This window comes from Microcaecilia unicolor, chromosome 7 (assembly GCF_901765095.1).
Source record: "Microcaecilia unicolor chromosome 7, aMicUni1.1, whole genome shotgun sequence".
NCBI lineage: Eukaryota > Metazoa > Chordata > Amphibia > Gymnophiona > Siphonopidae > Microcaecilia > Microcaecilia unicolor.
In genome coordinates, this window is record NC_044037.1 from 177824361 (window position 1) to 177841615 (window position 17255).

Here is a 17255-nt window from a genome sequence, read left to right on the forward strand (position 1 = left end):
GTAGAGAGAGAGAGAGACACTGGATGGAAAGACGGGGATAGAGAGAGAGACACACACACACACTGGATGGAAGGATCGGGAGAGGGGTAGATGGAAGGATTGGGAGAGAAAGAGGGAAGACGGATGGAAGGATGGGGAGAGAAAGAGGGAAAACAGATGGAAGGATGGGGAGAAAAAGAGGGGAGATGGATGAAAGGATGCAGTGAGAAAGGGGAGAGACTGGAGAGAGAAGGGACACTGAACAGAAAAGGGTGGAGAGATAGAAAGACACTAAATAGAAGGAGGGGGGAGAGAGAGAGACATTAGATGGAAGGATCAGGAGAGTGGGTAGATGGGTGGAAGGATTGGGAGAGAAAGAGGGAAGACGCTGGATGGAAGGGTAGGGAGAAAGAGGAGACGCTGGAGGAAGAGTGCAGAAAGAAAGAGGGGCAACAGTGGAAGGATGGGGAGAGAAATAGGAGAGCTGCTGGATGGAAAGGGGAGTAGTGAAAGACTAGAGAATAAGAGGAAGGGGCACGGGGAGAACAAGAGTGAGGAAAAGATGAAAAGCCATAGGTAGATGAAGTAAAAAGAAGGAAATTAAAGAATGGATAGTAAGAATGAATTCAATCTGGACAGAGAGAGAGAGAGAGGCAGAAAAATATTGAAGAAAACAAAGAAAAAGGAAAGAAAAATTACAAATGGCCAGGAAACCCTGGCAAAAGAGTTAAGAGAAGACGAAGGAAAGCAGAATCAAGAGATTGGGAGCAACACAATTAGAAAAAGTAAATGGCCATACAGCAAAGGTAAAGAAAATTATTTTATTTTTAATTTAACATAAAGTAATATGGTAGCTGTGTTAATAAAGTTTTAGAGACCAATACTTCCTTCCTCAGGTCAGGAGAGGATACCATAACAGCATTATACTGACCTGAGGCAGGAGGTTTTGGCCTCTGAAAGCTAATTGAAAAGGGTGTTAGGCTATTAAAGAAATTATTTTCTGAAATGGCTGTGGGTTTGAGCCATGCCATGGGGCGGGGCCTTGTAGAGTGGGTGGAGCCAATGCAAGTTGGGGCGGGGCTGTGGGCGTGTACTAAAATCTCCCTCTCAAAAATTGGGACCCCTTGGCAGCTCTGCATTCTGGTCTGGAAAGAGCTTTTTTGGGGGGCCTTTCGGCATATCTGCTGTTTTTCTGTGTGCCCATGTTTGGGTCCCCTTTTTCCTCTCCCAGTACACTTTTAGTTTTAAGTTTCCTTTGTTTTCTGCGCCATTAGGCAGCGTTGAGGCCTTGACTTCGGCCAGGTTTTCTCTTTCTTTTTTCTGGTGCCTTGCCCCTTTTTCAGGCACCATCACTTCGTTTGATTTAGCTGCAGATGTTTTTCCGTCCATGTCCACTCAAGTTCCCAGTGGCTTCAAACGATGTACCTGGTGCAATCAGACCTTCTCTGGCAACCCATTCTTGGCATCTCCAGTGTTTTGGGACTGACCACAGCCCTGCTAACTGTATCCTCTGTCTTCTGATGAAGATACGGACCCAGGTTGCCAGAGAGGCTCAATGGGAGAGGATTTTTGGAGCCAGGTCTGATTCCTTGACATCGATGTTGAGTGCTGCACTGGCATCGGGAACATTGGTCTGTATGGCTACTACTAGAACGTTGACACTGGGAGCAGTAGTGCATCAAGTGGGTCTCCACCTGTCTCGATGCCGACTGCTGTGCAGGGGACTATCCAGCATTGGACCCATCCCTGAGGCGACGTGAGGATTTCACATTGTCCTCGTCAGCACTGAGAAACCTTGATGCCGAGCTTCAGATGAAGACCAAGAAGCATAGGTATCAATCATCCTCCACTCATGGTGCCAGGACATCAATAGATTTGGCACCTGAGAAATGTTGGCACTGGAAGGAACGCACCCCTCCATTCAAGAGGTGCCGATGCGTCGGACTCCCAGTTGCCAGGACCCAGCTTCCATCTCAGCCCCATTGGCCTGTACTCCCTCGAAGTTGGTGGAGGAAGCTTTGCTGGGGTCAAGGCAGGAGCCAACTCCTTGATGCCCTTTTTGAGGACATGGTTCCTCCAAGTCAAGGCAGGCTCAGTCTCAGCCCTCCCATGAGGAGTTTTTGACTGACTCTGATGAGCACTTATGGGAGTCGGAGGAGGATCCAATGTACTTTTCGGAGGATGAGTCCTATGGCATCCCCTCTGAACCCTCCTCAAGATGCTCGAGGTTCTGGATTACAAGTCTCCTCTTAGGGAGGCTGTGATTGTCCCTCTCCACAAGGTACTCCAGGAAGTTCTTGTTCAGAATTGGGAGTCCCCTCTGTCAGTCCCGGACCTGCCCAAGAAGATCGATACGATGTAACGGATCCACAGCACACCTGGATTTGATAAGCCCCAGTTGCCTCATCATTCTATGATGCTGGTATTTGCCTTCAAAAGAGGAGCTCTAGAGACTGTGCCTCGGTGCCCCCAGGCAGAGAAGCTAGGACCTTTGATTCTTTTGTGATTAAGATGTTCCAGGCCTCTATGCTCGTGTCCCGTATACAGTCTTACCAGCTCTTCATGAGTGTGAACTTGCAGGACTCAGTGTGCAAGTTGTTAGACTTGGCTGACTCTCTCCTACCAGAGCAGGCCGAGTCGGTACGCTAGTTGGCCAAGCAGCAGAAGGTGTGTCTTAAGTTCTCGGCCAGGGGCACCTATGACACTTTTGATGTGGCATCCAGGATCTCTGCCCAAGGTATAGCAATGTGCAGACTCTGATGGATGCGTGTTTCTGACTTGGAACTGGCAGTTCAGCAGAGGTTGGTGGATGCCCCTTGCCGGGGGGGGGGGGGGGGGGGAGTCATGGCCGTGCCTAGGGTTTCTGGCGCCCCCCTGCAGACTATCAGTTGGCGCCCCCCCCTGCAGTCTATCAGTTGGCGGCGGTGGCAGCCCTCCCCCCCCCCCCCCGTGAAAATGATCGCTCACCACTTGCCACACTGACAGGAATTGTCAGCAATATTCTTAGAAACAAATTGCTATACATTGCAAAATAAGATAGCAGATGTAAATTCTCAAAGTGGACATATTCCAAACACTAAAATGAAAATAAAATAATTTTTTTCTACCTTTGTTGTCTGGTGACTTTCTTTTTCTGATCATGCTGGCTCAGTATCTGATTCTGCTGCTATCTGTCCTCTTAACTCCGTTTCCAGGGCTTCCTTTCCATTTATTTCTTTCCTTTCCTCCTTTCTTCATTTCTGGTCCTCAGCTTCTGCCTATTTTCTTCATCCATGTGCAGTTTTTCTCCTCTCTTCCTTTTCCCTCATTTCATCTCCTTCATCTTTCTTGTCTCCCCTCTATGTCCAGCAATTTCTCCTCTCTCCCTGAGCCCTGCCCTCCCATCCATGCTCCTCTGTCCCCTGCCCCCTCCATTCATCCCTATCCAGCAATTCCTCTCTCTCCCTGAGCCCTGCCCTCCCAATCCATACCCATCCATGCTCCTCTGTCCCCTGCCTCCTCCATTCATCCTTTTCCAGCAATTCCCCTCTCTCCCTGAGCCCTGCCCTCCCAATCCATGCCCATCCATGCTCCTCTGTCCCCTGCCCCCTCCATTCATCCTTTTCCAGCAATTCCCCTCTCTCCCTTCCATGACCCCCCCTCGCATCCATGCTCTCGTCTCTCCCCTGCCTTTCCGCTCCCATTGTTCAACTGCCTGCCCTCTTCTCTCCCCCCAACATCCCTTTTCTTTTTTTTTCTTTTTAAATTTACCTCTGTGGCGGTTCCGGCAGCGCAGCGTCAGTGAAGGAGGCGGCGCTCTCGACGTCTCTAGCCTTCCCTTCGCTGTGTTCCGCCTTCTTCTGACGTCAAGGAAATGACATCAGAATAAGGCGGAACACAGCGAAGGGAAGGCTAGAGACATCGGGAGCACCGCCTCCTTCACTGACGCTGCGCTGCCGGAACCGCCACGGAGGTAAATTTAAAAAGGAAAAAAAAAAGAAAAGGGATGTTGGGGGGGGGGGGGGGGAAGAGGGCGGGCAGTTGAACAGTGGGAGCGGGAGGGCGAGCGAGGTGAGCATGGTGCGGCGGCGCCCCCCAGAGGGAAGCGCCCCCCCTGCCATGCTTACCTCGCTTACCGTGTTGGCACGGCCCTGGGGGGAGTAGAATAACCTTTTTGGAGAAAAGTTTGAAGAGGTCATACTAATACCATCTCTTCTCTCTCCCCCTTCCTTATTCTTTAATCATTTACGCACATATTCAGCTCATAACAGAATCAGCCCCTGCACTGACCCCTGAGGCACCCCACTACTCACTTTCCTTTCCTCTGAGCGGATTCCATTTACCACCACCCTCTGTCACCTGTCAGTCAACCAGGTTTATGTACTTATTTGCACACATACGCTCATATATTTGTAGCATTTGTATCCCACATTTTCCCACCAACTTGCAGGCTCAATGTGGCTTACATTTGCCGTAATGGTGGTTGCCATTTCCGGGTAACAGAATTACAAATGGTATTGCGTTAAGGTACATACATACATGGTAACGTACATGGAACATAGCATATGTGGAACAGATCATGGTATGTATATATACCATGTGCATACATACATGGTAAAGAAGAATACATTATGGTATTGTATGAAGGTTCCTGAGTAGTAAATTGGATTGTAACATATATTAGGTCATCAATTATAGAGAGACCCTATTCGATATAAGGTTTAAGGTGGTAGTGCTTGATCATTGATAGCAAAGGGATTAATAAGTCATGTGATAAGATTTCGGGTTTGTATAGATCGTGTATGGTGTTATTATTTGGACTTTAAGATGGATGTTTATTTATTTATTTATTTTTATTTATTGCACTTGTATCCCATATTTTCCCACCTATTTGCAGGCTCAATGTGGCTTACAAAGACTTGTTATGGCATCGCCATACCAGGTAAAGAATACAATTGGTGTTACAAAGATGTCAATGAAAACAAGAGGATTTGGTCAAGCAGGTATAGAAAGATATGGTATGCCTTCTTGAAAAGATCTGTTTTCAGTAGCTTTCGGAAGATGGTTAGGTCTTGCGTTGTTTTTATGGCCTTCGGTAGTGCATTCCACAGCTGCGTGCAGATGTATGAGAAACTGGTCGTGTATGTGGATTTATATTTTAGCCCTTTACAATTAGGATAGTGGAGATTGAGGAATGTGCGTGATGATCTTTTTGCGTTCCTAGTGGGCAAGTCTATAAGGTCTGATATATAGGTCGAGACTTCTAATAGGCCGATATTCTAATCATTTACACACATATTCAGCTCATAAAAGTTACCACCTTATTTATAGTATTGCCCCATCATGTGCTAATATATCTTAAGCATATTCATTATGGATATTTAAAAATTCAGACTGTTTTGCACCATAGAGGACTTGACTTGGGGACTGCTGGTTTAGGAATAAATGCAAATGAACTAATGCTTATTGTCCTTCTCCTTGACTAATTTACCTATGCAATTATGCTCAGTTTTAAAATTCCTGCCATTGCTTGATTTAACACAGTGATTCACCCATTCTGTATAGATAGAGGCCGATATTCAGAACACAGGAGTTAGACTGGCTAACTCCCATGGTCGGCGTTGACCCTGGATATTCAATACCGGACCGTTTTCTGATGACTGGCATTGAATATCTAGTTTATTTTTGTCTATTTTAAAAATAATCAGCTAAGTCAATATTCAGACTTGGTCAGTTATTTTTAAGCCACGTTTTCACGCAGCCAAACATGGCTGCTAAACTGGCTTTAAAAGTCAGTGGATAGCTGGTTATATCAGGCGATATACCCAGCTATTTGCTAGTAGCTAACCAGGGATATTCAGCAGGGGATAGCCGGTTATCCCCAGTTGAATATCGGTGGATAGCTGGTTAAGTGCTATTTAACTGGTCAGCAGCCATTCTGGCCGGTTAAATAGCGCTGAATATTGGGAGCATAGTAATTAGCATAGTCATGAATGCACACTTTGACATGAGGTAACATAGAAATAATAGTACTGGCCAGTAAATCTTAGAAATATTTGTATAGACACACAATTCTGTGAATATATAGAAGGTTTTGAAGCTATTCAAGATGAATAAGATATACACAATACCACAAACATTAACTAGCTGAATTAGAATAGTCAGATATAATGTAGTAATCTGAAGGGAGCTTATATAACTAGATTCTCGCAAGTGAAATGTAACTGTCTGACTAGGATGTCTCTTAATGTAGATCTAAAAATTTACAAAACACTCATTGATAAAATTTGAGAGCAATATGCTATGAGGGAAATTTGATAAGGTGGCGCCTAGAGGTAGGCACAACTTATGTGCATCAAAGGCACCAAATTAACAGTTAGGCATCTATGTGCACTAGGCGCTATTCTATAAGGTAGCGCCTAGGTGCCATAGAGCCTAACTGCAAGGAGGACGTATACGTGGTCTGAACTGCGTGTCGGTGGAGCTTGGACAGGCCTTGGGGGTGTCTCCCAGTTAAAAAGTCAGGTAGGTAATAGAACAGTATAACCTACGTGCATCACTTGGAACACTTAGGCCATCGACATGGCTTAAGAGGGCGCACCTACACATGGGCTTGCCAGCACTGCCCTTGCACTAGTATTCTATAACAGAATCTTGGTGCCAAGATGCTGTTCTAGAATTGATGCATTGGGACGCCTAGACTGAAGCACCAATTTATAGAATTGCCATTCACGTCAGTTTGAAAGCAACTACCCAGTTATTATTCAAAAGTTATACATGAAGGGGGTAATTCTGTAACATAGACGCTAACATTTATACCCCAGTTACACACTTCGGTGTTTAGAATAAAGCGGTCCGTACATATACGCAGACGATGTAACGATCTACATCCCATTTAAACAAGACTTAAAGGAAATTTCCAATGATATCAACCAAAGCCTACAGATCATGCACACATGGGCGGACGCTTTTCAGCTGAAACTCAATGCAGAAAAAACCCAATGCCTAATACTCACCTCGCAACATAACACAAACAAATTCAACGCCATTAACACACCAAAACTGAATCTTCCAATTTCGGACACACTAAAAATTCTTGGAGTTACCATTGACCGACACCTAACACTTGAGAACCACGCAAAAAACACAACCAAGAAGATGTTCCATTCAATGTGGAAATTAAAAGAATAAAACCTTTCTTCCCAAGGGCTGTCTTCTGCAACCTGGTACAATCAATGGTACTCAGCCATCTAGATTACTGCAATGCACTCTACGCTGGCTGTAAAGAGCAAATAATCAAGAAACTCCAAACAGCTCAGAACACTGCACCTAGACTCATATTCGGTAAAGTAAAATATGAAAGTGCTAAACCCCTGGCTCCCACTCAAAGAACGGATCACGTTCAAGGTATGCACCCTAGTTCACAAAATCGTCCACGGAGACGCCCCAGCATACATGTCAGACCTGATAGACCTACCACCCAGGAATGCTAAAACGTCATCCCGCACATTCTTTAATCTTCACTTCCCCAACTGTAAAGGCCTAAAATACAAACTAACGCACGCGTCAACCTTCTCCTACCTGAGCACACAATTCTGGAATGCGCTGCCGAGCAACTTGAAAACGATCTATGAACGAACTAACTTCCGCAAACTATTGAAGACACATCTCTTCAACAAGGCATACCACAAAGATCAAAAAATATGAACTCCTACATCCAGAATTGCCTTACAACATTTGCTTGTTAAACTACCATCATGTTCTTAGCACGTTACTCTAGATCCTCTGTAATACTAAATATATACTTTCTTTTATCTTTCCACTATTCATGATGTATTGTAAGCCACACTGAGCCTGCAAAGAGGTAGGAAAATGTGGGATACAAATGCAATAAATAAATAAATAAATAATAAAAGATATTCAGTGCTGGGACCCGCATAGCTAGGTCGGTCAAAGTTAGGACAGCTTTTGAACTGTCCTAAATTTGGCTGCTTATCTATGCGGGTGCTGGCACCAGCACCCACATAACCCTGGGCTCCTCCCTAATGCCACCCCCCTACCGCCCCTCACCTGCCCCTTTTTTTTGGTGGTGGTCAGATGCAATATTCAGCGGCACTGCCCACTTCAGTGCCACTGAATATCGGAGGGGGGGGGGGAGGTGGCAACAAACGACTTAAGCAGGCAGAAGCGTCTCCTACCTGCTTAAATCACTTTGAAAATCGGCCACAAGGCATCTACGTGAGTTTGAACATATGCACGTAACCACCAAAATTTCGCCTAAGTGCTAGTATTTGCAAGTTAGGCAAACACATAGGTGGAACTTGGACAGGGCTAAAACGTACACATATAACTTATAGAATGCTGTAAGCTATCCCCTGGATTCTTTATAAGGCACCCAATTTATATGCACTTCTTAATTGAGTAACAAGCCAATCAGTGATGATAATTGGATGATAACCAATTATCACCAATTGGCAATAATTTAATTTTTTGTGCTTTTTTTAGGCGTATTCTAAAAAAAGGCATGCATAAATTCTAATATGCATAGCTGAAAAGGGGGTGTGGCCATGGGAAGAGTAAGGGCATGTTGGTGGAGTTACTCAAATTTACGCACATTGTTATAGAATTCAGGGGAACGCATTTACATTTAGGCGCAGGTGTTTACACCAAGTTTTAAGTGGCATAAATGGAAGCGTCTAAATGTAGAGGTGTTCCCCTGCCCTATGCGCTATTCTATACACTGCACCTAACTTTAGGCACATTATATAGAATAGTGTCACGTCTGTGGCTGTGACCCCTCTCAGACTCACCTTATTTCCTGTGGTCAGCTTCTGAGCTGGCTTCTGTCTGTTCTTTGTGAGTTAGTTCTGTCTCTGTCTCTGTGTGCTGGCTGTATTAGATTGTTGGTGTGCTGTCACCCGTTCCAGATTTCAGCTTAGTCCAGTCCGGATCTTCCAGGCTGCCCGAGCCTTACTTGCCTGGTGATTGTTGCACCTGAGTCTCAGCTACCTGCTGGGCTTATTAGCCATTTGGAACCTCTCTGCCGTTGCCTTTGCATTGCGTCTAAGGCCCTGGTATGTTGGTGCTTGCTGCACTTCTGCTAGTCCGGTCGTTGCCTGAGATTCTTGCCTGTTTCTAGTTAGTCTGTGTTTAGTTTAGGTTTGCTTGCTATCCTTGCCTGGTTTCTTGTTTGTAATTCTGTGTGTAGTTTCTGTTTGTCTGTGTTCTGGCTTTGGGGCTGCTTGCAGCTCTTAGTTCTGTGTTTTGTTAGCCAGTGTGTGCTCCCTGTTTAGTGGCTGTTCTGCAGCTTTCTGTTCTGCCCTTTAGCTTTCCCTTCCTTGCCCAGTCTCCTGCCTTGTTGCCTATGTTCCTCCCTTTCCCCTCTGACCCTCAGTCCCTGTGCTGCCTTGCAGTTATCCAGTCCTGCCCTGTCCAACAAGTCCTGCCGGCCAACTGAAGCCCAGAGCTCAACTCTGGGTGAAAAGTGGCCAAGTGCAGGTGAAGCCTGACTGCTTGCCTGAGGTTTGCCTAGTCTCCAGTGTGGGGTGGTTTTGCCTGCCGCTGCCGCTCCTCGGCAGTGGCCCAAGGGCTCACAAACCAGTTTCCAGCTTTGAAAACATGACAAATAGCACTAAGCACTTTTTTTGGACGTGTCTAGATTTTAGATGTTATTTACAGGTCCTGCAGAGCTTGACTGTCCTTCACTATTGAAAATGTGATAGTGAAACAGCACCTCCTACTGGCAGGATAAAAGGTGGGGGACTCTTACTAAGCTTAGAGGGAACAGTGCACCCCATTATACAATTGCCCCGTCAGGGAGTAATTCTATAACTTAGTTTCTCCATTTCTGCATCTTGAGGCCTCAGGGTAGGAGCCTCTTCTGTAACAGAACCCAAAGCACTTAGGGTTTGTTATAGAAAACTAGTGTAACCTGGTAGTGGTACACCTATGTAGGCACCCATGCTTATCCCAGCCATAGAGCTGGTGTAAGCATGGGGACCTAATATGGCAGGGATGTGTGTAACTTACAGTATTCTTCTATAAGTTACCCACGTAGGTGGGAGCCCTACCTATGTCCCACCTATACCCTTCCCCTCTTTACACCCCCTTGCCGTTACCCACTGCTGTAAGTTAAGCGGGTATTTATAGATTAGAACTTAGCCAAATATTGTCATTTACCATGTATGTGTGCACATACAAACATATAAGTTCCCTATCCATGGATTTTCCGCAGCACTATCTGCATAGTGCCAAAAATCCCTCTAACCACTGTGGGACTATAAGGGTAGTTTAGAAACAGAGTTAGAGTAGAGCAAGAGCAGAAAAACCAACTATAATCAGCCATTATGCATATAGCCAAGCATTTAATTTAGGGCAGCGTTCATATACATAGAGCCAGCAGCAGTGACAGCCTTATACATGTACTCAGCGTCCCCTTCTATCCCTACCATACATGTACTGTCACCCATGAAAATGGACCCTTACATTCTTCTAGTTCGACTCAGAAAAGAGTTTGCCAAAAACAAGTATAACTAATGTTGTAAAGAGTATTCTTACAATACTGGGGAATGTTATGGAGCATGGTTTGTCTTTTAGGTGCAAATATTGAGAAATCGGTGAAAGATTTGCAACGCTGCGCTGTTTCCCTAACCAGGTATCATATGATCATCAAAGAGGATGTAGACATCTCAGTGAAGAAGATCAAAGCCTCTTTTGCGGAATTACACAGCTGGTGGGTATTTGAGGAATTTAAAATTCTAAAAAGTCTTCGTGAATATGTATTGGTGGATGGGGACTTCTTTGGATATATAATTTTTTTTCCTGTTTACTAACAAAGTTTAGATTGCATTTGCGGCCGTATATGGGATGCATTAGTACAGCAGCACAAAAATCTGCGCTATATCAAATCCAGTGTTCAGTTAGGTGTAATTGTTGTTTGTAAGCTGTTCAGTTGAGCTTCATAGTAGATTTTGAAGGTAATGTTACAACAGGCTGCTTAGGCTGTTAAACATGTGCCTTTGTGCTTTTACAAAAATTACCTCATTGAGAGTTCCTGCACAAAGTTAAATCTGCTTCAAGGCAGGAGTAAGTTTGTGCACATGGGGCTCATTTTCAAAGCATTTAGACTTACAAAGTTCCATAGGTTACTATCTAGCTTATTTTCGAAAGGGAAGGACGCCCATTTTTTGACACAAATCGGGAGATGGGCGTCCTTCTCCTGAGGTTGCCCAAATCGGCATAATCGAAAGCCGATTTTTTGCGTGCTTTCCATCCCGGGGACAACCAAAGTTCACAGAGGCGTGTCGGCAGTGTACCGGAGGCGGGACGGGGGCGTGGTTAAGAGATGGGCATCCTCGGCTGATATGGAAAAAAGAAGGGCGTCCCTCACGAGCATTTGGTTGACTTTACTTGGTCCCTTTTTTTCACGACCAAGCCTCGAAAAGGTGCCCGAACTGACCAGATGACCACCGGAGGGAATCGGGGATGACCTCCCCTTACTCCCCCAGTGGTCACCAACCCCCTCCTACCCAAAAATAAATTTTAAAACATTTTTTTCCAGCCTCTATGCCAGCCTGAAATGTCATACCCAGCTCCATGACAGCAGTATGCAGGTCCCTGGAGCAGTTTTTAGTGGGTGCAGTGCACTTCAGGCAGCTGGACCCAGGCCCTTCCCCCCCACCTCTTAAACTTGTGGTGGTAAATGTGAGCCCTCCAAAACCCACCCGAAACCCACTGTACCCACATGTAGGTGCCCCCCTTCATCCTTAAGTGCAATGGTAGTGGTGTACAGTTGTGGGGAGTGGGTTTTAGGGGGGGTTGGGGGGCTCAGCACCCAAGGTAAGGGAGCTATGCACCTGGGAGCAATTTGTGAAGTCCACTGCAGTGCCCCCTAGGGTGCCCGGTTGGTGTCCTGGCATGTGAGGAGGACCAGTGCACTACGAATGCTGGCTCTTCCCACGACCTAAGGGCTTGGATTTGGTCATTTTTGAGATGGGCGTCCTCGGTTTCCATTATGGCCGAAAACCGGGGACGATCATCTCTAAGGACGACCATCTCTAAGGTCAACCTAAATGTTGAGATTTGGGCATCCCCGACCGTATTATCGAAACAAAAGATGGATGCCCATCTTGTTTCAGTAATACGGGTTTTCCCGCCCCTTCGCCGGGACGTCCTTAGAGATGGGTGCTGTTAGAGATGTTGTCCCCATTCGATTATGCCCCTCCACGTAACTTTGTAAGTCTAAATGCTTTGACACTACGCCTCGCACATGTGCTAGTAAGAATCTGTGTCGATTGCATGTATTTTATAAATACATGCCTAACTACCAATCCTACTGCCAGAAAAGCCTACAAATGCAATTCTATAAACCAGTTCGTCAGTCAGGGTGCTCCAGTGCCTTGCACCTAGCACCAATTCTATAATGTCACTTTGGCACCAAGATTCTGTTACAAAAAACTAGTGTGTGGTCGGCCCCATGTGTAGGCATGTCCTCTTACGCTATGTCATTGGCAGGTGCACCAAGTGACAGACGTGGAGTATATTCTATATGTAGCGCCTAAAAATCATTGCTAAAAATTTAACATTCTTAGCATGATTCTATAAAGAGTATGCATCCTTTATAGAAACACACACAGGCATAAACTGTGCCTAACTGTAAGCACCTGCAATTAGGCCTTCTATGAGCAGGCTTAAATGCCGATGTCTACAGTTAGGCGCAGTTTGGCCATATTCTGTATCAACACACATAACATTTGGGAATGCCCTCAGAAACACCCCTATCCATGCCCCCAAGTGTGTACACACATTAGGATTTACAGACACATTATTATAGAATACGATATGCATGTAAATCATAATTATTGCCAATTAGTGCTAATAGGTTGTTATCCAATTATCAATGCTGATTGGCTCATTACTCAAATTATGCGCATTAAATAGTGCGTGTGCCCAATTTAGCATGCCTAACTCATAGGGGCCCTTTTACAAAGGCATGTTAAATAATGGCTTGTGGTAGTGTAGGCGAGTGTTTTGGGTGCACACAGAATCATTTTTCAGCGCATTTGTAAAAAATGCCCTTTAAAATTTTTGCCGAAAATGGACGTGCGGCAAAATGAAAATTGCTGTGCGTCCATTTTGGTTCTGAGACCTTACCACCAGCCATTGACCTAGCGGTAAGGTCTAACGCGGTAACCAGGCAGTAATGATCTACGTGCGTAGAATGATGATTACTGCCTGATTACTGCCAACGCGCCAGAAAATAAAAATATTTTCCAGCATGCCTAGCAGGTGCACGTCAAAAAAGAAATTACCACAAGGGTCACACGGTAGCCAGGTGGTATCTCAAAATTGATGCGCGTCTGCGCCTACGTGGCTTAGTTAAAGGGCTCCTTAGTGTCATATATAGAATCTGGCACAACTCAGCGTGTAACTGGGAGACACACACATGGCCCACCCATGTTCCAGCCACGTGTAAATTCCCCCTTGCAGTTTGCTGTTATGGCACTTAGGTGTTACGTGCTGGAATAGCACCTAGTGCACATAGGTGTCTAACTGTCAATTAGTGACGCCTTTGGCATGTATAAGTGGTGCATACCTCTAGTGGCCACTTTATAGAATTGCCCCCTTTGTGTAGATCACATAAATATAGGCGCTGTGTTTTCTACACAATTTTATAAGCAGCAAATTGAGTTCCTAAAAGGTTGTTCTGCACGCTCACGTCACTTAAGGGGCAATTCTATAACTGAGCAACACGTGTTAGGCACCACGATGGGAAGTGCTGATTGGCAAGTCTATAACAGCATCTGTGTGCACAGATACAATTATAGAATACTGATGTTCACACAATGTTAGGTGCACTCACTTATGCCAGGTCGGTGGTAAGCGTGAGTGAGTACACCTAAGCAATACAGATCACAAGTGCAACTTGTAGTAGTCTGTAAATTACAGGAGTCAGAAAACAACAAGGCAGATGATCCACCAAATCCAACATGGAAGATAAAACAAGAAGGCAGATGTTGTAAAAAAAACCCAGTCTTTTATTCAGTAAAAGGCTCCCACGTTATCAATCATCTGTGCCCAACATGACCATGTTTCGCCAGGAATATTGGCTGTGTCAGGGACAGAACAACCAGCTGGTGTAAAACTTCACTTAGTCTGGTCCAGAAAGCAAAACAAGATAGGCACTGTATGCTCATGTACCAGGAGGTGACTTGCCACGCACAATTACTCTACACTGTGGATTCTATCCAAAAGGTATTTTTTAAGACCGACTGTTTTCAACGCCGATTGGCAAACTTACCATTGAATCATTTCATTCTCCAGACAATATATAAAGACTCCTGAGGCAGGCCTTTGGCCGAAACACAATACTGTGTTGAGTCTTCTATCAATAAAACTTGTGTCATTAAGAATTTGAGGTCTCTGTGATTTGTTCCCCAGACAGCCTGGTCCACTTCCCACTGTTCTTTTTCCTTTTTGTCCTTTGTGGAGTTTCGGCGTTCCTCCACCCAGGTGGACTTTGTTTGCCCATGCATTGCCTATATGTATGCCCCCCTTGTAGTTACACGTTAATGCACCTCCACGCTATTTTATAGAATATTGCATAGTACGCATATGTGCGTAAGTGCCACTTATCTTGGCATTTACATGCTTAGCTATAGAATTGCCTTTTTATAAAATTACCCCAATTCATCTAATAGGTATGTAATAAAAACAAATTTGAGTTTCAGGCTGTTTTAATTGTAACCAAATAAACTATAAGAATGGATTTTTTAAAAACAATTAGGCTTAATTGTGGCTGTCAAACACCTTTTGTTGTTGTTAGCATTTTCACCAAGCTCTCATTTGGTTAGTATATGGTATAAAGATAAAATATCAATACAGTAGTTTTTAAATCACCTAAAGAAACATATCCAGGAAAAAAAATCCAGGGGCTGCCCAGTAGTTCAGTGCTAGTTCTGGGCATTGCCATATGGAAGAACCTAGGCTGAATTCACGGATCTTCCAAAGGAGCAAGAGAAAACTGCCAGGCTAAAAAGAACCCTAATATTTGATAAATCCTAATTAACAGTTTGTGATATGTTTTATTCAGCAATACAACATTAGATACAATTTTCAATAGACATTAACTACAGATTAAAATGCAGGTGCATTTATACAATTTCCTGAAAATTTACAGAAAACACATAATATCACTCTTTACAGTTTCCCCAAGGAACTTACAGAAAGCCAAGTTTTCAAGGCCTTGCAAAACATCAGATAATCTATGCTTCTTATTTCCTCTGGCAAGGAATTCCACACATGAGGGCCAGAATAACAAAAGGCCCGATTCATAATGTTAGATAATTTACCAGTAAGGTACACTGAGAAGAGCATAATTGTCTTGTGGCATCATACCTTTTGACCACAGCAGAAAGATACCCTGGAGTACCCATACGAAAATCTTTAAATGTCACGGTCTGTCTCGGTTGGTCACTTGAAAATCGGACATAGACCCAAGAAGTGAGCCCTTATGCCAATCCCAGGGCAGAGAACCAGGCCTGGAGGCGAGAGGTCAGTCCTAGAACAGGCAGTCGGATAGGCCTACGGCTTCACCTGCGGTGACCGCCATTCCACAGAGGTTGAGTCCCTAGGTTCAGGCGGCCGGCAGGACTTTGATAGAAATTGGGCTGAAAGAGACTACCCAGCAAGTACCTGTCTTGTCTGTGAGGAGACAACAGGGATCCTGGTCAACAAGTTGTGAAGGCAGGCAGCGGTCCAGGCAGGGTCCGATTCAGGCAGAGGTCTAGGCAGGCGGCGATCCAGAAAGCAAGTCAGGTTCAGGCAGAGGTCAAGTCAGGACAAGTCAGCAAGAAGAAATGCACCAGCACGATCCAACAAGGTTGTAGCCGAGGCAGAGAAGCAGTGAAAGATTCTTCATTTTAAAGCTGAAGGTATTAAATACCATACACAAAAGCTTAAAGATTATTCTTGCTGACTCTGGCAACCAATGTAATTCAGCCAGAACTGGTGTTATGTGATCATTTCTCTTCCTTCCAAAAATCAAACAAGCTGTGGTATTATGTATCAGCTACAATCTTTTCAAACTAATCTGAGTCAAACCCTGGAAAAGGGAATTGCAGTAGTCCAGTCTACTAGTCACAAAAGCATGAACGATTTTCACCAAATTTGCTTTTCTTAGTTTTCTTAATTTAAAGTAACACAACTAAACCATATCACTAATCTGCAAATTGAATTTTATTTGGTCATCACAATGAAATCCTAGAGTGACAAAATCATCAACAATGGCAAACTATTTACCCTGTAACATTGCCTTTGATACCAGGGTAGAATTACATCCACATATCCACAGACTTCTCTGCATTCAAAACCAGCTCATGGTTTCTTAACCAGTCAGCAAAAGCAGACAATTTCTGATTGAAATTGGTGATAACCCATCCGCTTCCCTATATCAAACTCTATCCAGATATAATATAAGCCAACAGATTTTTCAGTTAGTAAAGATCCGAAAGAGGCATTCAACATTAGAGGAAATACCACTCCAGCCAGACAAACAGAAGACCTGGGAGAGGGGGAGGGAGAAGGGATTGAGGAGGAAAGATACAGGACAGGACGTTTCAAAATAGGAAGTTTCAGAACAGAATAGACAGTAATACAGCCAATACCTCCCGTCAGCCCAAGAAGAGCAATAAATATGATATACAATTTATTTAGGAAAGAATTGAATGAAAATTAACTCTAGATACTCAAGGACTTTCTTTCACTCCTACTCCAAACAATACTGCATTCAACACTAGGACTGAACTATTCCATTTTACCTGGAAATTAAAGACCATAGATTACTTTTCAAAACATTCTTCTAACTACTCTGATCTTTCTGTTGTGAAACAGGACAGCAGGTGGAATCCTCCAGGTAACTCCTCACCCCCTAATAGTGGCATATAAAAGTATGGTATTGATGGATATTGGAAAGCTAGAAAAGCATGATAAGAGAGCGTATTACAGCTTAACTAAAGAAGAAAAACTAGCAGTCATCTTGAAGAATGATACTAGCATTATCATAAAACCAGCAGATAAGGGAGGCGGGATAGTTGTCATGAATATGGAAGATTATGTGAAAGAAGTCAATAGATAACTTACTGACAGACATTTTACAAAAAATTGAGTAGCGATCTACTGTAGAACTGAGAAATGAAATAGATTCAGTACTGAAGATAGCTTTAGAAGGGAGTTATATTATGAAGGTATTTCATCCCCAAATACCAGTGTATTGTTATATGTTGCCAAGGATAAACTCT

At 44.2% G+C, this 17255-nt stretch overlaps 1 protein-coding gene across 2 annotated transcripts in view; it reads left to right on the forward strand.

Annotated features, from left to right (window-relative positions):
• The window catches only part of LOC115474599 (SPATS2-like protein), a 126718-nt gene that overhangs the window by 64317 nt on the left and 45146 nt on the right, over positions 1-17255 (forward strand). For both annotated transcript variants that reach the window (XM_030210128.1, XM_030210129.1), the window contains one exon: positions 10555-10690. In XM_030210128.1, coding sequence (XP_030065988.1) covers positions 10555-10690 — 136 coding nt within the window. The remainder of the gene's footprint in view (positions 1-10554; positions 10691-17255) is intronic.